The 26,571-nt window shown below is 37.9% G+C and overlaps 1 protein-coding gene across 2 annotated transcripts in view; it reads right to left on the bottom strand.

The window, feature by feature from the left end:
* Positions 1 to 26,571, bottom strand: part of LOC129731354 (transcription factor HNF-4 homolog) — a 266,557-nt gene that overhangs the window by 72,087 nt on the left and 167,899 nt on the right. For both annotated transcript variants that reach the window (XM_055691258.1, XM_055691256.1), the window contains one exon: positions 5,436 to 5,535. In XM_055691258.1, coding sequence (XP_055547233.1) covers positions 5,436 to 5,535 — 100 coding nt within the window. The remainder of the gene's footprint in view (positions 1 to 5,435; positions 5,536 to 26,571) is intronic.

The following is a 26,571-nucleotide window of genomic DNA, read 5'->3' as shown; positions in this document are numbered from 1 at the left end:
TTACAAAAACTCACCAGAAATCGTTCGAAATTTTTCATAATCGGCGATTTTAACGCTAAACATCGTTCATGGAATAATTCTCAAAGTAATTCCAATGGCAAAATTTTATTCAACGATTGTTCTTCAGGATACTATTCTATTTTGTCTCCGAATAGTCCTACATGCTTTTCTTCTGTAAGAAACCCTTCAACAATTGATTTGGTGCTTACAGATCAAAGTCATGTATGTAGTGATTTGATCACACATGCTGACTTTGATTCTGATCATCTTCCAATAACTTTTTCTTTATCACATGAATCAGTTTTAAACCCTATGAGCTCTGTTTTTAATTATAACAAGGCTAATTGGGAAAGATACAAAACTCATATTGAGAGAAATTTCAATAATGAGCTTGATTTGCAAAACGAAGTGAATATTGATTCCGCTTTGGAAGCATTAAAATGTGCAATTGTTGATGCCAGGAATTATTCTGTTCCAAAGGCTCAAATGAAATTTGATTCACCAATAATTGACGAAAATCTTCAACTTCTAATTCGTTTGAAAAATGTCCGCAGACGTCAATATCAACGTTCTCGTGACCCTGTTTTTAAAACTATTTATAAAGATTTACAGAAAGAGATTAAACATAGATTTACTCTTCTGAGAAATCAAAATTTTGAGACTAAAGTTGAAAAATTGAAACCATATTCAAAACCATTTTGGAAGCTGTCGAAGATTCTTAAGAAACCTTCAAAGCCTATTCCAGTTTTAAAAGATGGTGAACGTTTTCTTGTATCCAATGAACAAAAGGCTCAAAGACTTGCTCAGCAGTTTGAGAGTGTTCATAACTCAAATTTGAATTTTGTGAGTCCAATTGAAAATGAAGTCACACGTCAATTTGATTTAATTTCTTCCCAGAATTTTTTACCTGCAGAAATAATTGAAACTAACTTGAATGAGATTAAATCAATTATTAAAAATTTCAAAAATATGAAAGCACCTGGTGACGATGGAATCTTTAATATACTAATCAAACATCTCCCTGAGAGCACAATGGAATTTTTAGTAAAAAATTTCAATTGCTGCTTCAAAATTGCATATTTTCCCAAATTATGGAAAAATGCAAAAATTACTCCCATTTTAAAACCGGATAAGAACCCAGCTGAAGTTTCAAGTTATCGACCAATCAGTTTGCTTTCTTCAATAAGTAAACTGTTTGAGAGAATTATTCTTAACAGAATGATGTCACACATCAACGAAAATTCAATTTTTGCAAATGAACAGTTTGGATTTCGCCATGGGCATTCCACAACTCATCAATTGCTCAGAGTTACTAATATGATACGAGCTAACAAATCTGAAGGTTATTCCACTGGAGCTGCTCTTTTAGACATAGAAAAAGCATTCGACAGTGTTTGGCATAAAGGTTTGATTGCGAAATTGCAAACTTTTAATTTTCCAATTTTCCTAATCAAAATTTTAAAAAATTATCTTACTGATCGAACTCTGCAGGTTGTCTATCAGAATTCAAAATCTGATAGATTTCCTGTCAGAGCAGGTGTACCTCAAGGTTCAGTCTTGGGTCCAGTCCTGTACAACATATTCACTTCAGATCTTCCTGATTTGCCTCCAGGATGCACAAAGTCATTGTTCTGCGATGACACAAGCATTTCCGTAAAAGGAAAAAGTCTTCGTGTCATATGCAGTCGATTGCAGAAAAGTTTAGATATTTTTTCTTCCTACTTGCAAAAGTGGAAAATCTCTCCCAATGCTTCTAAAACTCAAATGATAATTTTTCCGCATAAGCCTAGGGCTTCTTTCCTCAAGCCAAACAATAATCACGTTGTCAAGATGAATGGGGTTATTTTAAGTTGGTCCGACAAGGTTAAGTACTTGGGACTAATTTATGATAAAAAACTTATTTTCAAAGAGCACATTGAGAGTATACAAGCCAAGTGCATCAAATATACGAGATGTTTATATCCTCTCATTAACAGGAATTCTAAACTTTGTTTAAAGAACAAACTTTTGATTTACAAACAAATTTTTAGACCAGCAATGCTTTATGCTGTACCGATCTGGTCAAGTTGCTGTTCAACAAGGAAGAAAACGCTTCAAAGGATTCAGAATAAAATTCTGAAAATGATTTTGAAGCGTCCTCCTTGGTTTGGTACACTCGAATTACATAGACTTACTGGTGTTGAACCATTAGAAGCTATGTCAAATAAAATTATTAACAATTTTCGACAAAAATCGTTGCAATCCTCAATTGCTACGATAAGCTCTCTTTATAGCCAATAAGTTAGCAATTAAGTTAGTTGTAAGTTTACTTCCCCTTTTCTGACAAGTAGGTTTAAATCCCTACGAATGATAAGTCCTAATTGCGAAAGCAAACAAATCCTAACAATTAAAATTACAAATTTCTAACAGTGTTGAGAAGTCACCATTTGTGATTGGACACACATACTCATTATTTACTAATATTTATCATAAATACTTAAGCTACTAACAAATCCCCCCTTAAAAAAAAAAAAAAAAAAAAATAATAGTGGTAGGACACCCTGATGAGGCTTACAACAAACGGGACCCGCCACAATATGGTAGGGTATGGAAAATTTGTTATCCGTACCCGGCTCTTCGAGAATTTTCAAACCCGTACCCGACCCGAACCTGGTTTGTTCAAAATACCCGTACCCGACCCGAGCCCGAAAAACATCTTTTCCAACTACCCGTACTCGACCCGTCCCCGAAAGAAAAAAACGCCGAAATTGCCTGTACCCGACCCGTCATAAATTTTGTTTTTTATTTAATTTTTTTTTTTCAAAACCTGAATACCTCGCACATTGTAAGATTGTCATATGTGGTTTCTCGAGATGATGGCCGGAGTTAGACTAGAACCGAGTGTGCATGTGAACGAATGTTAATGAACCCAGAGTTCCAGGCGGGTGGTCCCTTATAAGGAAGGGGTCCACTATGTGAAATGCATATCTGGTAAAGTTTACAATAAACGACGAGTTGATGTGAACATCGCAGCAACCTGAAATCTTCATATTATAATAAGGTCAAAGTTATATTGTTTGTAACTTGAAAAAAAAATGATATTTCACCGCAGTTGCCAAAAACTTATAATTTTTTAGTACAAATTCAGAGTCATCGACTCATTCTGAAAAACGGTATAACACACATATTTCTGTACATGCGGCATCCCTGGACACAGTGCAAACCTATGCTATCGCTGTCAAATCTCATATATTTGTTTCGTACCAAACATCTCAATGCATAGTGGGGAATCGCTGGCCATCGGCTTAAAAAAAATTTACGTCAGCTGTTTCATATTACAGTAAAACCTGTTTTTGTGCGACGTTTTTTTTGGTGCGAAATTTTTTGTGCGATTTTTTTTTGTGCAGTATATGAAAAAGGACAACATTCGACAAGATTTCCAGCCATTTAGTTTTGCCGATCTTTGAAAAGAATTTCAACGCATGACATAAGTGTTGCGTCAAAAAATTACTATTTGAGCCAGTTTTACGAAGGAAAAGTCGCGTATGCTAGCCTACGAAGGATAGCGGTTGGAAAGTTACGTTTATCAATCAGATGTTTTAAAATTGTTCTCATAGGTATTCTAAATAAGAATCATCCATTTTCGAGTTATTTTCAACTGAGAAATTTTTTTATGCGCTCCCCATCCACTGCATAAAAAAGATTTTTTCAATAATGCTGTGGAAACATTGTTCTATAGCTGCACGTGAAGTTTCAAATGACTTTTTATGCGATTTATTTTGTGCAGTCCCTATCCCCCGCACAAAAGCAGGTTTGACTGTATTTTTCCTTTATTACTATAACATTCAAGTGCATAAATCCCAAATTTGGGTGTTATATCTCGAAATCTGTTTTTTTATGATTTATCGAAGCTTGGCATACTGACGTTTTCTGACATATTTTTTAAAAAAAGTTCATCACTTCGAAACGCTCCGCAGCTTCAAAGAAAGCTTGGATTTTTTTTGGGCGTCGAAGAGAAAGTTGATTTGTTATTAGTTTGTATTACCTATATTGTTTTAATTGTTGTAAAAAAATATTTTTTTTCGCTAAATTTGGTTGACTTGAGGGGTCGAGCAAATCTGCTTCTGTGAGGAGGACGCCCTTTGGCGTTGCTTGTGGTTAAAGATCATATGAGTTGGTAAGTAAAAAGCGAGTGATTTGTAACAATGGCTAACTGTGTTTCAAGCAGAAATACCGACCATAATTGAATGCGCCATCATTTGTTTACGGCTGCGAATAGTAAGGGGAAAATGCCGAAAATGCATGATGCAAGATGTCATTCCCTTGGTGCAAACACTGCCGACAACTGTCCGAATAGGTACTGGGCGATCTCACGTTGAATAAGAATGGGCAACAAAACACCTAGGCTTGAAATTCTCATAATACACGAAACTCGAATAACCCGTACCCGAACAATTGAGAATTTTTAAAACCCGTATCCGACCCGAACCCGAAGCCTTAGTTTTTTATTACTCGTACTCGACCCGAACCCGTAAAATATTTTTTGGCGTTACCCGAAACCCAACCCGAACCCGTCGGGTACGGGTTTCGGGTGAAAATACCCGTACCCGACCATCTGTATTACTCACCTGACCAATTTTGGTATTACAGAAGGTGAGCCGGCTGGATTTTAGAGAGTAGCACATCCAACTAAACTGCTCGACTCGTTCGTGACTAAGCTATCACCAGTAAGTTTGACTAGCGTTCTTTAATACGACATTTTGCTCACTTTGTCTTCTGTAACAGGCGTCATAATTTGTTTGTAGCGGGTGTTGTGTAGCCAGGTATCCAACTTGGTGCAAGGTGATTATCCAAGATCTTTCTCGATTATCCTGATTTTTGAACATGTATTCAGATAGTCAGATTCGATGTCCAATCTCCCATATTTTTCATAAATAATCAATATTTAATTTTCTTTGTCGCGTAAAAGGTCATCACTTCCAATTTTGCACAAAATAGAGCAATTTTGCCTCTATAAATGTTACATCAAAAATTTTATCAGAAAAATTGTGCTTTTGTCACCCGAATTGAGATTTTTTTCTTCATTTTTTCTAGACATCGATGGAATCGAACCCATGTACCAAAAATTAAAAAAGTAATGAGCAATCAACGAGTCAAGTCTGGCTACATTCACGTTACTATTGAAAATTTAGTTTTGCCTTGCAATTTCAACATGATGATTGAACAAAACTGCATGTCTTATAAAAATCAGCACAAATGCTAGAATATGAAAAACAAATCAGGACACCCCAATAGGATCTGAAAATCAGAACATATCCTGCTAAATCAGGACTTATGGTACTCCTACCCATAACTTACTCAAATAACATTACAAAACTTACATTTTAGAATTTAATCACCAAGCAGCACAATGCACAACTGAAATAGTAACTACATACTTAAAAATTTTCACTTACCTAGAATCGTATTGTTTGTCAGAAACATAATCTTCGAGGTTGTTGAGGACTTGATGTCTTAAAGCTTTTATTTTTTGTGGTTGATTAAGACCCCTTATACCTGAAAAAAGTGAAGTAATATGACAAAATGTAATCAATCTGCGTAACTCTGCGAATCAACGCGGACTTTCACTTCTTGCAACTTTCTGGGTTAGCTGCAATTTTACACACTTGTTTTGTGTAGTTAAAAAATTTTCTTTGTTTTTTGCGTGGTGATAATTGCGTTGCAAAGCCAATTAGTTTATTACCTAAACCTAACCCTATAGGTACAAAAATCGATTTCAAGTATACGGTCATGGGATGCGGATGTCAATTTTCATAAGGATGTTTCGCATTTACAAATGCGGATGCGGATATTCGTAACATTCCTACTGAAGCAAGATATTGCAGCTACTAAACAATTCAAAGTTGGCCTGCGTGGTTTACCGGATTTGCGCGATCAGCTATACCTGATCCACCTGACTACCAGCCAACTGCAGTAAGCGCAGTAAAAACTATCACCATGCAGATAATCATGCATTTACGTTACAAGTCGTCATCGGGAACATTACAAACCGATTTATCGCATCGTAACGCTGTGTTTCATTTCAACTACTAGAACTACGGACATGGCACAAGAAATTGCCGCACCAGGAACCGCTGTATAAAGTGTGCAGGTTCATGTGAACGTATCTTTCAGTAGTTGAATTTCCATACCGCAGATGTTGAAACGATTGGAAAAAAGTAAGAGGATGGTATCCAAGACACGACCGCATGGTTGACGTAGGACTACGATAGTTTTATATTTCATTTTGAGAATTTATACACTGTTCGACTTGACCACGTTTCACTTTCGGCACGGTTTTATTTTGGCACGGTTCGACTTTGGCACACATGAGCCAAATACGAGCGGTTATGTTCAATCCTAATTTATAGTTTTCTTGTTTTTCATTTTATCAATTTAAGCTCAACATTATGGGTCCATTATGTTGCCGAAGCGGGTGATCGGAGTCAGTTAAACGATTCTGGAGATTTGACCGGACTATGTTCCGGTAATATAATGGTCATGATCAAAGCAGTACTTAGTACCGTGCCATGCTTCTAATTCTCGTAAGTGTTATACCAAGTGTCCAAGTCGTTAAAGGCCACATGCGGACCTGCCCCCCTTACGTTCCGGATACTCCCAGATTTATTTTTAATAGGAGGAAATGTTTTGTGATGAAATCATTATTTACTAATATTTATTCTGAATTTATATTGTGTGTTCTGCCACAAACGGTAACATATCAACACTATTACATATATTTTAATTTTTATTTCATTAAAAGATTGTAATTACTTCCGTAGTTAAGTGAATATAATTGTAGGAAAATTTAAACCTACTTGTCAAGAAAAAAAGGGAATTTAAAATTAAACCTTAATCTAATATTAGACCTATCTTACTGACTATAAAGTGAGCTAATCGTTGTAATTGAGAATTGCAGCGATTTTTGTCGGAACTTATTGATAATTTGGTTTGACATATTTTCTAATGTTTCCATTAGCGTTACCAACCCTCCAGATTTTCCTAGATATCTCCAGTTTTTTTGAAGATCGCCAGCGAAACAGCTGAAGGTTGAATATTTCCAGTTTTTTTGAAAATTGTTCCAGTTCTATCCAGTTTTCTGTTCATCACCACATTTTTTGAACTCATTCCCATTACATGTTTGGTCTTTTCAGTTAATTGAGCCGTTGCGGAACAGAGTGGTCTAAAGTTCTTTTTTTTTCAAAAATGAGTTTTTTACATAAACCGCATCTACCCAAGAGCTGAATTTCGAAAAATCAAACTTTAAAGCTGACTTATACCATGTTGAAATTTCGTCGGAAACAGAATGGCCATTCTGCTTCTAAACAGAGTGGTCTATGTACATAAATCGAGGTAATACCATCATGTAACATGTAATATGTGACATATTACATGTGATATGTAACTTGTTACTTGTCTGTAACATGTTACACGTGATTTGTAACATGTTACACGGAATGTAACACGAAAAATGTAACATGTCAAATATCATGTAAAATGTTGTGTTACATGTAATGTTACACGTCACATGTTACATGTGACATGCCATGTACATCATATAACAATTTATACGAGTTAACGTCATTTTTATTTATGTTTATGTTTATCTATAGACCACTCTGTTCCGAAACGATACGAGGATTCCAGTGAAATATATATGAAGTCAGAGTGGTCTATGTACATTGGTATGGTAAAATCACTTATTTCGCCAAAAAATGGTAATATATTAATATCGGTAATATATTCACATGTTAAACCACTTCATAACCTTTATTTTGGAACATTTTGTTTGAAAGAGTCCGTTGAACAGAATTTTATTCAGAGATTTTTGGAAAATTGCTTATAGACCACTCTGTTCCGCAACGGCTCATTTGTGCATTCATGCCCCTCAGTTATAAGATTTTAATCGAAATCCACTCAATTTCAAGTACGCCAATGACTGTAATCTCCATCAGTAAAAAATTTTCTTCCAGTCTTTTCGGTTACATGCAATAATACGGTGCAGCATTTTTGAACCGAAAATCAAATAAATTTCTGTAAAAGCTTCAAATTTATATATCCAGTTTTCTCCAGTTTTTTATTTTGAATTCTTCCAGCTTTTTGACGTGGGACTACGTCCTTATTTACTATACTGGGATGCATTCTGTGAAATTGGAAATGAAACTGGCAAATGTTGCGTCAGATTTCAAACGTTAATAACAGCATAACCACATGATGGATAACAATAACCAATATGTTGTTGGATAGATAAAATGTATAAAAATTTTGTAATATGCTTGTTATCACTCTAATTTCATTGCTAAGCGGTAAAATTGATAAAAAGTTTCAATAACAAATTTACGCGAATAATGAACCAATTAAATGCGAGCATTCCTAACACAGACGACGTGAATGGACACCATCCGTTCCCTGTGATATTCTCTGTATCAAAATCGAAATAAAAATTGACAGAGTCTCCCCGTCCCAATAGGTCAATTTGTTTTTGCTTCCATGAGCTGAGACTAATATGATGTCTCGCAGGTAAAAGTTTTCCAAACAGTTTGAAACAATCCCCATTGTTGAACAATTTCTAAACCTGCTTTCAGAACGTAATAAAAACTGATGTCTTGAAAGAAAACATGCCGGTAAAAGCAACAGTACCTGTGGAGTAAAGAACCGCAGGTCTATGATTGCAGTGGTACTCTTCTATTCGTACATTTCAGCGGTACACTTCTATTCGTACTGCAGCGGTACTATCCGTATTGCAGTGGTACACTTTTGTTCGTACATTTCTATACGTTTGCAATCGAGGAAAACCTGCAATGCTGCTGTTGATGGTGATTGAAAGTTCATCTCATAAATATGATTACCATAAATTACTCAACAAGAATTGTAATTTTTTGCAACGGATATTTATTTAATTTTATCTTCGATATTCACTAAATAATCGTGACCGGATAGTATCGAAAGAGGAAATTCCTAAATATATACATTTATAGAAGAATAAGAAGAGTTATTCACTAATATTCATTCAGAATCTCTTTTTACATTTCAAAATTGTTAGATGATATATTATTATTCTAAGCTTTACCATAATAAACGTATATTAGCTGTCTTCGAAATACAGCGAATGTAGTTGTAGGAAAATGAAAAAAATTGTCAAGCAAAAAACAAAAATGTATTTGTGGATTGCTACGATTTTTTGCTGGAACTTGTTAATAATTTTGTTTAAAATATCTTCTTATGTTTGCCAATTAATGAAACTTTGCAAGGGCTTCCATATTGTTTTGAAAATAAGATCATATTTCATTCTGAGACTTTTTTACTCAAAACAAGATATAATTTGACTACCACTTTAAGATATTAGCGAATTACCATTAAGGCTCAGAAATAATCGATATTATTTTGCTTTGTGAAATATACTAAAACTATGCCAAAACCGGTTTCGTAGAATCACAGTTTTGAGCTCAGTTTTTGTCCGATTTAAGATCTGTTTTTTTTAAAGATGGGTAAAAAGATGCTAACATGTGGACAAACTCTTGGAATTTTGATATTTGGTCTTACAACAGAATGGCGTCGAAAAAACATCAAAAATTACCGGTTTCTCAAAAATTCATAATGGCGCCATTGCTTCCCCTTAAGTTGAAATATGTTCAAACTCCGAGAAATTTATTTTCGCATCAAACTTCATCAAAAAATCATACATTGAAGCAAAGGCAAAAAAAAAAAAATTGTTGCACTGTGTTATGATAACGTAAGTATTATTGGATTTGGTTTTTGAGGATATAGAGTTAATTCTGACTTTGACGCATTACGAGATTGGTGCTTCTTCAACAAGCACGATATGCTTGTGCCTTGTCAAGTACATGTTGTTTGCACAGAAAAATACTACAGGCATAATATCGCCAAATATAAACGTTATTTTTTCGAGTGTTGGTAAATATATTTCAAAAATTGATTTCCAGGGGAGGCTGAAAGACTCTGTTTATTTTATAACAAAAAATCCCCTCATTCCGCGTCGAACACTCGACAGAAACGGACGTGCAAAGTGGTCGTTCTATTACAATCCGGTCCGTGTGTACGAATAGCCAAACAAAAGAGTGTATTATTCTTTCGAGTTCAAGGCCATCAGTTGACAGTCGAGTCCGTGTCGCTGTGCTGAGTGATCTCACACCTGGCTCACTGCTGGTGGCTGTATTGGTGCTGCTGTACTGGTGCTGCTGACTGCTTTGGGTGCAGCTTCGAACGATCGGACAACCACTGCTGGAAGGAAGAAGTAAAGAGGTACGTGTTCTTGTCGGCGCTAGTGCGCTAGTGCGCTACATTTAGCGCGATGGATATAGATCCCTCGCCTCCCGTGCCACCATCCCCGAACCCCCCTGACCCTGACCCTTCTGTTACCCCCTCCCCTGTTCATTCTCCAGTCCCCCCTCGCCCCAGGCTTTACCCGGACGGATCTCAACAGGGCAGCTATACTGTTTATTTTCGTCCAAAGGCAGGAGTGAACTCAAAGCGATTAAACATACTGCAAATTTCTAAAGACCTGACGAAGGGGTACAAGGCCGTGACCGAAATTTCCAAGGTCCGACCTAACAAGCTCCGTGTCGTGGTCAGTGATCTGGCACAGGCCAATGCTATCGCTTGCTCTGAGCTCTTCACACGCGAGTATCGCGTTTACATACCCGCACGAGACGTGGAGATCGACGGTGTCATAACCGATTCGAGTCTGTCTGTCGAGTGTATCCTAAAAAGCGCAACCGGTTGCTTCAAAAATACCGAAACACAGGCGAAGATTTTAGATTGTAAGCAATTGCGGTCCATGTCTCTCGTCTGCGGTAAAAAAGTTTACACTCCGTCAGACTCGTTTCGCGTTACGTTTGCCGGATCTGCACTCCCTAGCCACGTCTCGATCGACCGGGTTCGTCTGCCTGTGCGATTGTATGTACCCCGTGTTATTAATTGCACCAATTGCAAGCAGTTAGGCTACACAGCCGCCTACTGCTGCAATAAGGCACGATGTAGCAAGTGTGGGGAGACTCATGCGGAAGATTCTTGCAGTGTTAATGCTGAAAAATGTATTCACAGTTGACTGCCCAATGGCCCCTCCTTGCAGCGATTGTATCCTTCGATGCCTAATTCAACTGCGTATATGAAGGATTCTATCTCTGTCTTACAGTGGAATTGTAGAAGTATTTTACCAAAAATTTATTCGTTTAAAGTTTTGATAAATAAAAACAAATGCGATGCATTTTCCCTTTGTGAAACTTGGCTTACTTCAAATATTGATCTCAACTTCCATGATTTTAATATTATTCGCCTTGATCGAGACACCCCATATGGAGGAGTACTTTTAGGGATTAAAAAGTGCTATTCTTTCTATCGTATTAACCTCCCCTCGATTCCAGGCGTCGAAGTTGTCGCATGTCAAATGACAATACAAGGTAAAGAGCTTTGTATTGCCTCAATATATATTCCTCCCAGAGCACAGGTTGGGCAACGGCTGCTCTTTGATTTAATAGAACTTCTTCCCTCGCCACGTTTGATTTTGGGAGACTTCAACTCTCATGGTGTGGCTTGGGGCTCCCCTTACAATGATAACCGCTCCTCTTTAATCTATAACCTTTGCGATGACTTCGACATGACTATTTTAAACAACGGTGAAATGACACGTATCCCGAAACCTCCAGCGCGCCCAAGCGCTTTGGATCTATCCTTATGTTCGACGTCGCTACGGTTGGATTGCACATGGAAGGTAATCCTCGATCCTCACGGTAGCGACCGTTTGCCTATTCTTATTTCAATTAATAACGGGTCAACTCGCATGCGACCAATTGACATTCCGTATGACCTCACACGGAATGTCGATTGGAAGTTATACGAGGAAATGATTTCAAAAGCGGTCGAGTCGATTCAACATCATCCACCACTTGAAGAATACAATCTCCTCGCGGGCTTGATTCTCGACGCCGCGTTGCAAGCCCAAACGAAGAAATATCCCGGCGTAACGATCAAAGAACGGCCTCCCACTCCGTGGTGGGACCAAGAGTGCTCCGATGTCTACACGCAAAGATCCGACGCGTTTTTGGCCTTCCAGAAGGGAGGTATACCTGGCGACTATTTACGGTATTCGGAGCTTGATACCAAGCTTAAAAGCTTGGCTAAAGCAAAGAAACGCGGATATTGGCGTCGGTTCGTGAACGAGACGTCGAGGGAGACATCGATGAGCACTCTTTGGAACACAGCCCGAAGAATGCGGAATCGCGTAACGGTCAACGAAAGCGAGGAGTCTTCAAGTCGGTGGATATTTGATTTTGCCAGGAAAGTATGTCCGGACTCTGTTCCTGAGCAAAACATTGTTCGCGATGCGTCTCCGGGCCACGACGCGATAGAATCACCTTTTACGATGGCAGAATTTTCAGTTGCCCTCCTGTCCTGTAACAATAACGCGCCTGGGTTAGATAGAATCAAATTCAACTTGTTGAAGAATCTACCCGGCAATGCCAAGAGGCGCTTGTTGAACTTGTTCAATAAGTTCCTGGAGCAAAACATTGTACCGCAGGATTGGAGGCAAGTGAGGGTGATCGCCATCCAAAAACCAGGGAAACCAGCTTCTGATCACAACTCTTATAGGCCGATTGCAATGCTATCCTGTATCCGGAAATTGATGGAAAAAATGATACTCCGTCGTTTAGACCATTGGGTCGAATCAAATGGTCTACTATCAGATACTCAATTTGGCTTCCGCCGTGCCAAAGGGACGAATGATTGTCTTGCGTTGCTTTCAACAGATATTCAGCTGGCGTATGCTTGCAAAGAACAAATGGCGTCTGCGTTCTTGGACATTAAGGGGGCTTTTGATTCCGTTTCTATTGACATTCTTTCGGGTAAACTTCACCGACAAGGATTTTCTCCAATTTTGAACAATTTTTTGCACAATTTGCTGTCCGAAAAGCACATGCATTTTACGCACGGCGATTTGGCAACTTTTCGCATTAGCTACATGGGTCTTCCCCAGGGCTCATGTTTAAGCCCCCTTCTTTACAACTTTTATGTAAATGACATCGACGAATGTCTGGCAAATTCATGCACGATAAGACAACTTGCAGACGACAGTGTAATCTCTGTTACAGGAGCCGAAGCTGCCGATTTGCAAGGACCATTGCAAGATACCTTGGACAATTTGTCTGCTTGGGCTTTACAGCTAGGTATCGAATTCTCTCCGGAGAAGACTGAGATAGTAGTTTTTTCTAGGAAGCATGAACCTGCTCAGCTTCAAACACAATTAATGGGTAAAACGATTTCTCAGGTTTTGGTACACAAATATCTTGGTGTCTGGTTCGACTCTAAAGGCACCTGGGGTTGTCACGTTAGGTATCTGATGAAAAAATGTCAACAAAGAGTGAATTTTCTTCGTACAATAACCGGACAATGGTGGGGAGCCAACCCAGGAGACCTTATAAGGCTTTACCAAACAACGATACTGTCTGTTATTGAGTACGGGTGTTTCTGCTTCCGCTCCGCAGCAAACACACATTTAATCAAACTGGAGCGAATACAATATCGTTGTTTGCGTATCGCCTTGGGTTGCATGCAATCGACCCATACGATGAGTTTGGAGATCTTAGCTGGAGTACTACCATTGAAAAACCGCTTCTGGAGCCTGTCTTCTCGTATTCTAATCAAATGTGAGGTCTTGAACCGTCCCGTGATTGAAAATTTTGAAAGGTTAATCGAACTTAATTCTCAAACCCGTTTTATGACATTGTATTTCAATCACATGTCCCAAAATATTAACCCTTCTTCGAATATTCCAAATCGTGTCGACTTATCAAATACTTCTGATTCTACTGTGTTTTTCGATACATCCATGATAGAAGAAACTCGTGGAATCCCGGATCATTTACGCGTGCAGCAGATCCCTAAAAATTTTTCCAATAAATATCGAAACATCAACTGCGACAATATGTACTACACTGACGGATCACTTCTTGATGGGTCCACTGGCTTCGGTATCTTCAATAACAATTTAACCGTCTCCCATAAGCTCGATAATCCTGCTTCTGTTTACGTCGCAGAATTAGCTGCAATTCAGTACACACTAGGGATTATCGAAAAAATGCCCACGGACCATTATTTCATCTTTACGGACAGTCTCAGTTCCATTGAGGCTCTTCGATCGATGAAAGATGTTAAGCACTCTCCGTATTTCCTGGGGAAAATACGGGAACATCTGAGTGCTTTATCCGAAAAATCTACTCAGATTACCTTAGCGTGGGTCCCTTCTCACTGCTCGATACCGGGTAATGAGAAAGCGGACTCTTTGGCTAAGGTGGGCGCAACAAACGGTGATATTTATGAAAGACCAATTGCCTTTAATGAATTTTTCGCATTTGTACGTCAGAATACGATCATCAGTTGGCAAAATTCTTGGACCTAGGGGGAACTGGGAAGGTGGTTACATTCCATAATCCCCAAGGTATCGACGAACCCGTGGTTCAAGGGGTTGGATGTAGGTCGGGATTTCATTTGCGTGATGTCCCGGCTTATGTCCAATCACTATAGATTTGACGCGCATCTCCGTCGTGTTGGGCTCGGGGAGAGTGGTATCTGTGCCTGTGGTGAAGGTTATCACGACATAGAGCACGTTGTTTGGTCATGCCCTGTACACCGTGACGCCAGGTCTAGATTAATAGCTTCCCTGCAGGCCAAAGGTAGGCAGCCGGCTGTTCCTGTTCGTGATGTCTTGGCGAGCCGTGACCTATCCTACATGTCCCTTATATACGTTTTCCTGAAATCCGTCCACGCCCCAGTTTAGTCCTATCCCCTTCCGCCTACATCCAACCAAACGACAAGAACACGTTAAGACCCCGGATCCGGAAACAGCAATCAGACCCGCACGATACTCTCAAGGCCCGATGGAAACAACCCAATATGCCAGTCCGTAATATCTTGGCCCAGCAGCGGAACAAATTTAATATGCTGCTTACCCATGGCAATGAAAACCATCAAACAGCAAGCCTGTGCTTTTAATGCAAAATATTCTAGCTTTAAGTTAGATTTAGTTTCAGCTCGTAGTCGGCAGCGAGGATAAAAAATTTGCTTTTAGTTATTAAGATACTTTAGAAAGTAAGCTACCAGATATAATTGGCGCCGTTAAACATTGAATTGTATTTGTGCCGTGTCAAATAAACTATAGATGAAGGAAAAAAAAGTAGGAGGGTGGTATTCAAGACACGACCGCATGACGTTGGACTACGGTATTCTTATATTCCATTAAAACAAATAATAGAGAGAATTGCAACTCTAGTATTTGCTGCAATTTTATCTAACAGTGCATTTCTGGATGCTGAGACGTTAAAACGTTATAAATAATAATATATACTAAAAGAATGGATATCTTTTATTTAATCGCTGTCATTTCATGCATATTCGAATCAACCCTTTGTTTGCTGCACTACCAAGACAATCATTTAATTGAGCGAATTGGTAAAATTTTCCTATCTAAGCAAAAAGCAAACTTTACGAAACTATCTGAAATTGGAGCCCAGAACGATTCAACCGAAAATTTTAAATTTGAAAATTGTTTGACATTTAATCGATAAAACTCATGCTAGGTTAGTTCCAGCCCAGCATATAACTTCATGTATTTGAAAAAAAAAACGTTTGGTTCAATAGCTCAATATAGCAAGAGCTCAATCACACGTTTTTCGGTAGTTGTTATCAAGGTTTGGGCGAGTGACAGGAAAATATCTTAACTTCTTCAGTTGTGATTAAGAGCATTTCTAGTTGTTTTGTTATTTTTCACGATAGCGACAAGTTTGTTTCTTTCTCTGTGTGCGAGAAACAAAATCAAAACCGCGCACCGAGAAACAAAAACGAAAATTTAATGAATGCTCATTGAGAAAACTTGCAACTCTTTTTACCAATAACTTATGATACTCAAAAGAACCCGTTTTGATCTAAATCAAATTTCTAGTAAATAAGTGTTGATCATTCATAGGTAGTAATTTTTCCTCGTTGAATAAAGACTGGCTGAAGAAGTTAAAATCGCTGCTGTAAAATCAAATTCACAACTGTGTTCGTTAAGACGTTTTAATATTTTCAATGACAATAATAATCTTCGATAAACACCCGCTATAGTTATTCACACACATGCTATAACTATCTAAACACGCGTTAAAACTATTCATACACACGCTGTAGCTATAGCTATCCATACACACGCTATTCTTTTTCATACATCCGATACAACTATCTATACACACGCATAAGCTATCCAACCATGTGCTATTACTATCCATACATACGCTATAACTAATCATTACACACGCAGCAGCTATCCACACACAAGCTATAACTATCCGTACACACGCTGAAGATATACACGCAATAGCCATAATATGCTACACATGCTAGTGTCTTACACACGCTATAGCTAGCCATACACACGCAACAGCGCCATCCCTATCATCGCAAATGTCATAGCAATACAGATGCACATACGCTATATGTGCACACTGCACACACACCCAACGTTTTCACCCAACGATATCTGAATTGGATTACCGCTGGTGGGGTCCAACTCAGATCGAAGGAGCACCGAACTGAATGAAGAAATGCAGCTTCCCACTACCTCCGCCGCTGCTGCCTGATACCACCGCTCTGGTTCTGCTGCAGCTCAGTTTGGCCGCTGGAATCAGCCACCGCTGCTGATTATACAAGACCGGCCTGGTGGCCTTTCACTTGTTAACTGATGACTGCTATGAGACGACACAGGCTATTATATAGCCCAAAGCAAAAATCCATCCGCGAGCAAACAAGAAGCGAGCTTGTGATTGGTTGAATGTGCACGACTTTTAACACAACTTTTAACTAGTTTAGTATCGAAAACATATTTAAATTATTATATGACAATCTTGCGCAATATTTCCCCTATCAATCAAGCCATTGGTGTTTAGAATCTGTTCAGTGGTAATGATAAAAAAAGCATTTTAAAACGGTGTTGAAACACCTGTTGCAGCTACCGAAAGCGAGCTCGTTATTGGTTGAAAGCTGTGAGACTGTTTACAAAGTCAGATCGGTTGTATCCGTTAGTGTCGACTGTGCTTGTGAAGAGAGGTGGTGATTGGTTGCTCGGTATGATTTAGACAATCGATGTGATTTATCAATTTTTCAATAGTGTATCTCGAACAACAGGTTATTTTTGTTACATAAATTCAACCGTAGAAGAATTTCTGATCGGTTGATGCCAAAACCTCGAAATTCTGAAAAGAAATGACTGATATATAAGCGCTCAAAACCTGACCACTTTTCCCTGGTTTTCCCCGGTTGAATTACTAGATTTTCAAATTCAGGTGCCTAACTTCGATATAGACGTTAGTCCAACGTCAAAAAAATCCCCTCATTACAGTGTTTAGTCCCACGTCACCATTTCATACAACCCTAGGGCTGTATACCTTGTAGTATTATAAAAAAAGGTTGGCATCGCTGGTTTCCACATTAGTAAGCCTATGTAGGTCATTCGTGCTAAGCCAGCGAGGACGCTTCAATATCATTTTCAGAAGTACATTCTGAATCCTTTGAAACATCTTCTTGCTGGTAGTACAACAACTTGTCCAGATGGGGACTGCATATAACATTGCTGGTCTAAATATTTGTTTGTAAATTAACAGTTTATTCTCGAGACAAAGTCTAGAATTTCTGTTGATAAGAGGATACAAACATTTTATTTATTTATTGCACTTTGGATATTCTCAATGTGCTCCTTGAAAGTGAGATTTTTATCATACATTAGCCTCAAATATTTAACTTGGTCAGATAAATTTAGGATTGCACCGTTCATCTTAACAACATGATTATTGGTGGGTTTGAGAAAAAAAAACTCTTGGTTTATGGGGAAAATAATTACTTGTGTTTTTGATGCATTAGGAGAAATCTTCCATTTCTGCAAATACGAAGAAAATATATCTAGACTTTTTTGCAGCCTACTGCGTATGACACGAAGGCTTTTTCCTTTTACGGAGATGCTTGTATCGTCACAAAACAAAGATTTCTCACATCTTGGCGGTAAATCAAGAAGATCAGAAGTAAAAATATTATATAAGACTGAGCCCAAAATATTCCTTGAGGTACACCAGCTCTAACAGGCAATCTATCAGATTTACTATTCAAATAGTTAACCTGAAGAGTGCGGTCTGTCCAGTAACTTTGTATCATTTTTGTGATGAAAAGTGGAAAACGGAAATTGGACATTTTAGCTATCAAACCTTTATGCCAAACACTGTCGAATGCTTTTTCTATGTCTAAAAGATATTCAGATTCAATAATGCTTTCATGTTTTTGCAGTTCTTGATAATAGTTCGTATTTCATTCAAGTTTGTTCCCAGTACCTTTTCAGGAAGAATTTCTTGAGTGGTGATCAGATCATACTTTTGTGATACTTCATTTTAAATATTACTCATTACGTTCAAATTGAAATTATGAACACTCTCGAGCTGCTGAGCACGTTTCTGAGCTTTTTGTTCATTCGTAAGAAATATGTGGTCACCATCTTTGAGGACTGGAATGCGCTTTGAAGGTTTCTTAAAAACCTTCGAAAGCTTCCAGACCAGAAAGGTTTGGAATATGATTTTAGTTGTCCAACTTCTCTCATGAAATTTTCATTTCGCAAGAAAGTGAATCTATGTTTGATTTCCGTTTGTAAATCTTTGAAAATAACTTTCAAAGCAGGATCACGAGTTCTTTGATGTTGACGTCTCCGTATGTTTTTCAAACGTATATGAAGTTGAAGCTCGTTGTCAATAATAGGTGTATTGAATTTCACTCTAGCCTTAGGAACTGATAAGTTTCGGGCATTGAGTAATAAACTGCACAAATCATCCAATGCTCCGTCAATGTCAGCACTATTTTGTAAAACAATATCACAATTCAAGCTTTCTTCGATCGTGGTACAATATCGATCCCAATTGGCCTTGTGATAATTAAACACAGACCTAGTGGAATTTAAAACAGTTTCACGGGATATGGAAAAAGTTATAGGAAGATGATCAGAAAAGCTTTAAAATTTGCAACTATTACCACAATAGGTGGAACTTTAGCTTTTTCATACCGGCATTTTGCTCAGAATGAGAAGCTTTAAATTCTTGGTCCCCTATAGTAGAAAGAATTTCATACCTATTGCTTTCTGAATCACTCGGAGAAGAAGCCTCATATTTCCTCGTCGTAGCCGCATCAAAGTGAGCTTTTTTGGTTCGTCCTGGAATTTCAGGACAAATTTCACTTCACTTTCACTTTACACATATTTTGTCAACACAAATTCACACATTGATTACTCGTTAAACGTTAAAAACTAATACAATACTTTGCGGTTCAACAGACTCTTTAAAAAAATTACCTGTTGAAAGCGGAAAAATTCCAATATCTCTCGGTAGTCTATGACAAGCCTCGGGCTGTTGGTAAAATGCGACCGTTCTGCAAGGCAGTTCAAGTCGTACTCTGATACTCCCAGATAATTGAGCCTGAATCAAAACGTATGCGTTAAAAATGGACTTTTTTCGGATGTTGGTAAAAAATAACTAAGACAGATAATTGAGTTTGATAAATTCCGCATGGAAAGTAATTATGTTAGCTTACTCGCAAAAAAATTCTACGATCTTGCCTGAGGCCTTCCGGCAGTTCCGGAACATTAGCCATAGCGGACGAAAACATGCGTGTAGGCATGTTTTTTAATTCTTTATTTGTTTTATTTATCAAATTGATAAATATCATCAGTTTTCGCGACAAAATTGTTGGAGCAGATCTTACGCTTCAGGCTTGGCCAGAATTCCTCGATGGAACGCAACTTTAGGACGTTTAGGCGGGTTCGTCAACTTGGGTACCCCATCGATATTCAGCCGCTCCATTTCCTTCAACGATCGTTCCGAATAGTGAACTGACGCCAGATCCAGCCAAAACACCACGTCTTCGGCCTTATGGTATTTCTTTATGAACTTCCTGACATGTATGACCATGTTCGCCTGGCACTTTTTCACTTTTTAGCCGGTTGCCTGACCTCCCGGTCAAGCGCACGCAGCGATGTAGCCACTTTTCCCTCGACCTTCTTCTTCAGCACCCTTTGAAGCTCCCTCTTGTCACTCAGTGTCGTCGGCCGTTCGGAACCCGGTTTTTTTCAATGCTCTGATTGTTGTCCAAAAGTGCCAAGATGTTGTAGATGACGGAACGAGCGTTTCCGGTGTCCACGAACTGCCGCACAATGTCCTTTTTCGACGTAGCGGGGTACCGTTCCTTGAACGCGCACACTTCTGAACGAAGTAGTTTCACTATTTTTGCCATCACGGTTAGGGTTTGACTGATAGAACTATCATATTTTTTTCTGCTGACTCATGGGCTAATAAGACTGATGGTGCATGCGTAGTTTCGTCAGTGCGTGTAAAGGTAAACCCATGAAAAATCGGCAATTTTTGTACATTTATTTTTTTTGCGCAAACGTGCCACGAAAAAGGTCATAAAAAGAAAAGCGTTCATTTTAAACAAGGTTCGATTTTGGCAACAGAAGAAATTCTGACGTGTTTCAAAAATCGAACGGGATTTGTATTCTGATTATTTATTTGCAGACCTCTATTTGAGAAGAAAAATCATTCTTCTCGGCTTTCATCCTAATGCAGTCAATTTTATTCAACACGCGAAAAGGCAACCTTCTATATAGATCTTGATTGATTGAGATTTAGCATAAAGTAAACTTCCTTTTATATTTAATTGCACTTGTGAAAGATAGCCCAATCACCGATTCCAAAGCAGCATCATTGCTAGTTTCTCACAAAGATGATCACAGAAAGATGTCACATAAAAAATCCAGTATTTACAAGTTCGTGAATAAAAAAACAAAATTCTACAATCTTTCGCAATATTTTAACTGTCAATAAAGACTTCGATGTTTTGAGCAATAGCAATACAATATGCGCTTCAAAACGACGTGAAAATATCTGTTTCAGCTGCAGAAAGCGAGCTCGTGATAGGCCGAAAACTACGAAATTAAACTGAGAAAAGTAGTTTTCAACTAAACTTTTTACTAATGAGCAATTCCACAAAAAACGGGCAACCAATTTAATAGACCATTCTCAATTATCGGACCGGTTTCATTGTTTAGGTAATCTTTTGTAGTTTTTATAAAATAAAATCAGAGTTTTAAAAAATGTGCTTTTTTAGATAATTAATTTTTAATTTTTCTTCTAACTGTTTTTTCAAAAAATAAATAATTTTTTCAGTGTATATATTTCTTCGGAAAGACACAGTTACTAACTACGACCTTGCAGAAAACGTCACACCAATCAAACAAACCGTTTTGGCTTTGAAAAACAGCAATATTTTTTCCAAAATAACATTTTTCAATAGCTTCTAAAAATGAGACGTGTTCCAAAAAATTAAACTAATAGCACAAAATGGCACCTTTTGCCTATAGAAACGTCTATGCAAAGTTTCAGCTAAATCAAAAATGACGATTTAAAAGAAATATTAAAACTGGGATTTTTTTTGTGGAACTGCTCTAATTTACTACTAAATTATATCCCAATTATTGTATCACAAGCCTCGGTAACGTTAGTCATTCGATCAAAACATTGGTAGTCAAAATCCGTTCAGTTGTTATCACATACTAGATACAACATCCAACATCCTGATATTCTGTTGCGTACAGAATTATTTCTTCCCCGACCGCACAGAGTAGTTTGCGGCATCTTCTGATTTCTGCTTCTATTCGACAGGAAAGAAGAAGGGAATTCGATTGCCGTCCAGATCACACCACGATACCTTCGCGTTAACCTAACACGCACCACTATACATCGACAGCGGCAATGTAGTTTCCATTTAGTTTGGCTGCACACAAATAGAAATCGAGTTCTACTTCACTGAAGACGACCGACTAGCGCTCTATTCATACATGGCTCAGTGCAGTACTGTTGCCTGCACCAGCATGTTTTCCTTCAAGACATCAGATTTAATAACATTCAACAGCAGATCGTAAAGTTGTCTGATAGAAGAGATTGTTGCGATCTCTCCGAAAAAGCCTCACCTTCAAGACATCAAAATAGTCTAGGTTCATAGATGCAAATATTAGTTGACCTATTGGGACGGTGAGATTCTGTCAATTTTTTTTGCCACTGATATAGAGGTTGTCATAGCAGACAGTTGGTGTCTACTCATGAAGTTTGTGTCAGGCGTGCTTGCATGTGATTGGTATTGTTCGTGGAAATCCGACCTTGAAAATTTTTTAATCAGTTTTCGCTGTAAAACAATAAAGCAATAATGATAACTGAAGAATCACAAAATTGTTCATCATTTTATGAATCCAATGACATATTGATTATTGTGATCCGTCATGTGGTTACACCAGTATTACCGTTTGAAATCTTTCATTTCGACGTTACACCTTGGTTTTAGTTTTCGCAGAATGTATCTCGATATAGTGCGGTAAGCCGTAGTCCTCAAAACGATACAGATCTCTTTTTAAGAACCTTTGAACTTATCTATTGAATAAATATTATTTGGTGTTCGTACGAAAACATACAACTCGAGATAGGAACAATGGGTTTGATTGATTCTTTTTGTGTTAGTTTAGTTTTGTTCTGTGTCCATTGACTCAATTGAGGCTCTCCGATCGATGAAAGATGTTAAGCGCTCTCCGTATTTTCTGGGGAAAAAACGGGAACATTTGAGTGCTTTATCCGAAAAATCTTCTCAGATTACCTTAACGTGGGTCCCTTCTCACTGCTCGATACCGGGCAATGAGAAAGCGGACTTTTTGGCTATATTATTATATATAGGGGGATTTGTTAGTAGCTTAAGTATTTATGATAAATATTAGTAAATAATGAGTATGTGTGTCCAATCACAAATGGTGACTTCTCAACACTGTTAGTAATTTGTAATTTTAATTGTTAGGATTTGTTTGCTTTCGCAATTAGGACTTATCATTCGTAGGGATTTAAACCTACTTGTCAAGAAAGGAAAGTGAACTTACTACTAATTTAAATGCTAACTTATTGGCTATAAAGAGAGCATATTGTAGCAATTGAGGATTGCAACGATTTTTGTCGAAAATTGTTAATAATTTTATTTGACATAGCTTCTAATGGTTCAACACCAGTAAGTCTATGTAATTCGAGTGTACCAAACCAAAGAGGACGCTTCAAAATCATTTTCAGAATTTTATTCTGAATCCTTTGGAGCGTTTTCTTCCTTGTTGAACAGCAACTTGACCAGATCGGTACAGCATAGAGCATTGCTGGTCTAAAAATTTGTTTGTAAATCAAAAGTTTGTTCTTTAAACAAAGTTTAGAATTCCTGTTAATGAGAGGATATAAACATCTCGTATATTTGATGCACTTGGCTTGTATACTCTCAATGTTCTTTTTGAAAATAAGTTTTTTATCGTAAATTAGTCCCAAGTACTTAACCTTGTCAGACCAACTTAAAATTACCCCATTCATCTTGACAACGTGTTATTGTTTGGCTTGAGGAAAGAAGCCCTAGGCTTTTGAGGAAAAATTATCATTTGAGTTTTAGAAGCATTGGGAGAGATTTCCACTTTTGCAAGTAGGAAGAAAAAATATCTAAACTTTTCTGCAATCGACTGCATATGACACGAAGGCTTTTTCCTTTTACGGAAATGCTTGTGTCATCGCAGAACAATGACTTTGTGCATCCTGGAGGCAAATCAGGAAGATCTGAAAGGACATTTTGGCTAAGGTGAGCGTATCAAACGGTGACATTTCTGAAAGACCAATTGCCTTTAATGAATTTTGTTTGTCAGAATACGATCATCACTTTGTTTGTCAGAATACGATCATCAGTTGGCAAAATTCTTGGACCAGGGGGGAACTGGGAAGGTGGTTATATTCCATTCTACCCAAGGTTTCGACGAATCCGTGGTTTAAGGGCTTGGATGTAGGTCGAGATTTCATTTGCGTGATGTCTCGGCTTATGTCCAATCACTACAGATTTGACGCGCATCTCCGTCGTGTTGGGTTCGGGGAAGTGCTATCTGTGCCTGTGGTAAGGTTATCACGACATAGAGCAGGTTGTTTGGTTATGTCTTGTACATTGTAACGCCGGGTATAAATTAATAGCTTCCCTTCAGGCCGAAGGTAGACGACCAGCAGTTCCTGTTCGTGATGTCTTGGCGAGTCGTGACCTACCCTACATGTCCCTTATATACGTTTTCCTAAAATCCATCCATGCCCTAGTCTAGTCCCGTTCCCCTCCGCCTACACCCAACAAAACGACAAAAACACGTTTGAACCTCAAGCACAGAACCAACAACTAGACCCCGTACAATAACTCCAGGACCCGAGAATTACAAGCCCCTGTCCCAGCTCATCACATCTTGGCTCAGCAGAACATACCATACATACCGCATATTAATGGCCATTCATCAGATCATCAGACGCCCATTTAACAACAAAACACTGATTGAAAAATCCATGTTAGTTCAAAGTTAGACTTACAGTCATGGAGAAAATAATAAATACACTTGCAGTGTTGGATAATTTTTCGTATTTGCGCACTGATTTTATTTCAGTACAAGTTCACAAAACTACGTATTTTTAAAAAAATTCAAATAAGAAAATCGTTCTTCAAATTTTAAGCTCTACATTTTTGCGGTAAGATCTCTTGAATCCACACGCGATGAAAAATTTATTTTAGCATGTAAACATTTTGAGGAAAACCAGTTTAAATTCACAAAGTACGTATTTTCATGGAAACCTGATTTTCCCAGTCTCCCACGGTAGGTTTCAACTTAGCTCTTCAAATTTCAAGCTCTATATTTTTAGAGTAACGTTTTCTGAATTCAAATATGGTGAAAGATTTTTTCTGGCATGCACAGATTTGGAGAAAATCATGTTTTCATAAGAACTCGTACATTAGTGAATTCAAACTCGTTTTTCTCTAAATCTGTGGACGCTAGAATAAATCTTTCAGCATCTTTGGATTCAGAAGACGTTGCTCTAGAAATATAGAACTTGAAAATTGAACAGCCAAGTTGAAACCTACTGTGGGAGACTGAGAAAATCAGGTTTCCGTGAAAATACATACTTTAGTGAATTTAAACTCGTTTTTCTCAAAATATTTGCATGCTTAAATAAATATTTCATCGCATATTGATTCAGGAGACCTTACTTCAAAATTGTAGAGCTTAAAATTTTAAGAACGATTTTCTTATTTGAATTTTTATAAAAATACGTAGTTTTGTGATTTTGTACTGAAATAATTTAGAAACTCCAAAATTCTCTCTTATATACCATATTTCATTCACCTGACATGATTTGATACATGGAGCAATTGATACGTATGAAAATTCCCAGTGTTTGCTCAATTTGTTTGAAAAATTAGAAAAAAAAACACAGACATATTTGCAGCTCACGAAAACGGGAAGGGGTCCACAGGGGTGGCATCGTTACCAAAACTTAGAGCAACTATTCCCCTTGAATAAAAGTCCAACTTTTCCCAAATCGGCCGTTCCACTGCTGAGAACGAGCATTTTCAAAAAACAAGTTCCGTCCCGGGTCTTTACGGGTTAAAAGAGGAACGGAGAAATGACTGGAGAAATTTCGGTGCCGGAAATTCCGAAAAATTTTCTACATATCGTTTGCAAAGTGACCTTTCACTTAACAAAACTCACTTCCAATATTTTGTGGCTGTCCTTTGTTGTGTAAAACCAGATTCAATCTTCGTGGTATGTTTACCACCAGGTTTTCACGAGTAGAAGCTGGACTAGCATTTCACGCTGCCTTAACGTCGTTCCATAAGTCGGTTTCATTCTTTAGATGATGCTTTGCAACGCAGGACTTAACAATCTTCCATAGATTTTTGATACGGTTTAGGTTAGGAGACGCAAACAATTTTATATTTTGCTCTGAGAATCATCTTCAAGTTTTCAATGCTGTATGTTTAGAATCGTTAACCTCCAATGAAAAAGCATGTTTTCTTTGGCATACGGAAGCATTACGCTTCGTAAAATATTTACATAGTCGTCAGTATTCATAGGCTATGTTACAAAATTAATGGATTCCACACCAGCATCAGAAAACAGCACCACACCGTTTTGTGGTCACTTCCAAATTTTACTACTTTCTTGGTTAATTGTGCGTTGAAGGCAGTATTCACCGGTCTTCTCACCAGCTGCTGACCATTTGGACCAAACAGGTTAAATTTCGACTCATCCGACCAAAACACGATGTACTATTTAGTTGCACCCTAGTCTAAAAACTCTTTAAAGAATTCAGTTCTTGCTAAAATGTGTCGCTTTTGAAGTAGAATAAAATTCCTTGTGTACCTAGGTGGTCGATTTTGCTTCCATATGCCAAAGAAAACATGCCCCTTTGCTGGATCCCTATGCAGTTTAACGATCCTAAACATACAGTATTGAAATTGATGATTTTCAAACGAAAATATAAAATTATTAGTTTGACCAGCGCAGACTCCTAATTTAAATCCTTTAGAAATTCTATGGAAGATTGGGAAAGTCTAGGATGCAAAGCATCATCCAAAGAATAAAACAGACTTGTGGAACGTCGGACA

This window comes from Wyeomyia smithii, chromosome 3 (assembly GCF_029784165.1).
Source record: "Wyeomyia smithii strain HCP4-BCI-WySm-NY-G18 chromosome 3, ASM2978416v1, whole genome shotgun sequence".
NCBI lineage: Eukaryota > Metazoa > Arthropoda > Insecta > Diptera > Culicidae > Wyeomyia > Wyeomyia smithii.
Note: the sequence above shows the minus strand (reverse complement) of the source record. Positions and strands in the feature narration are given on the sequence as shown.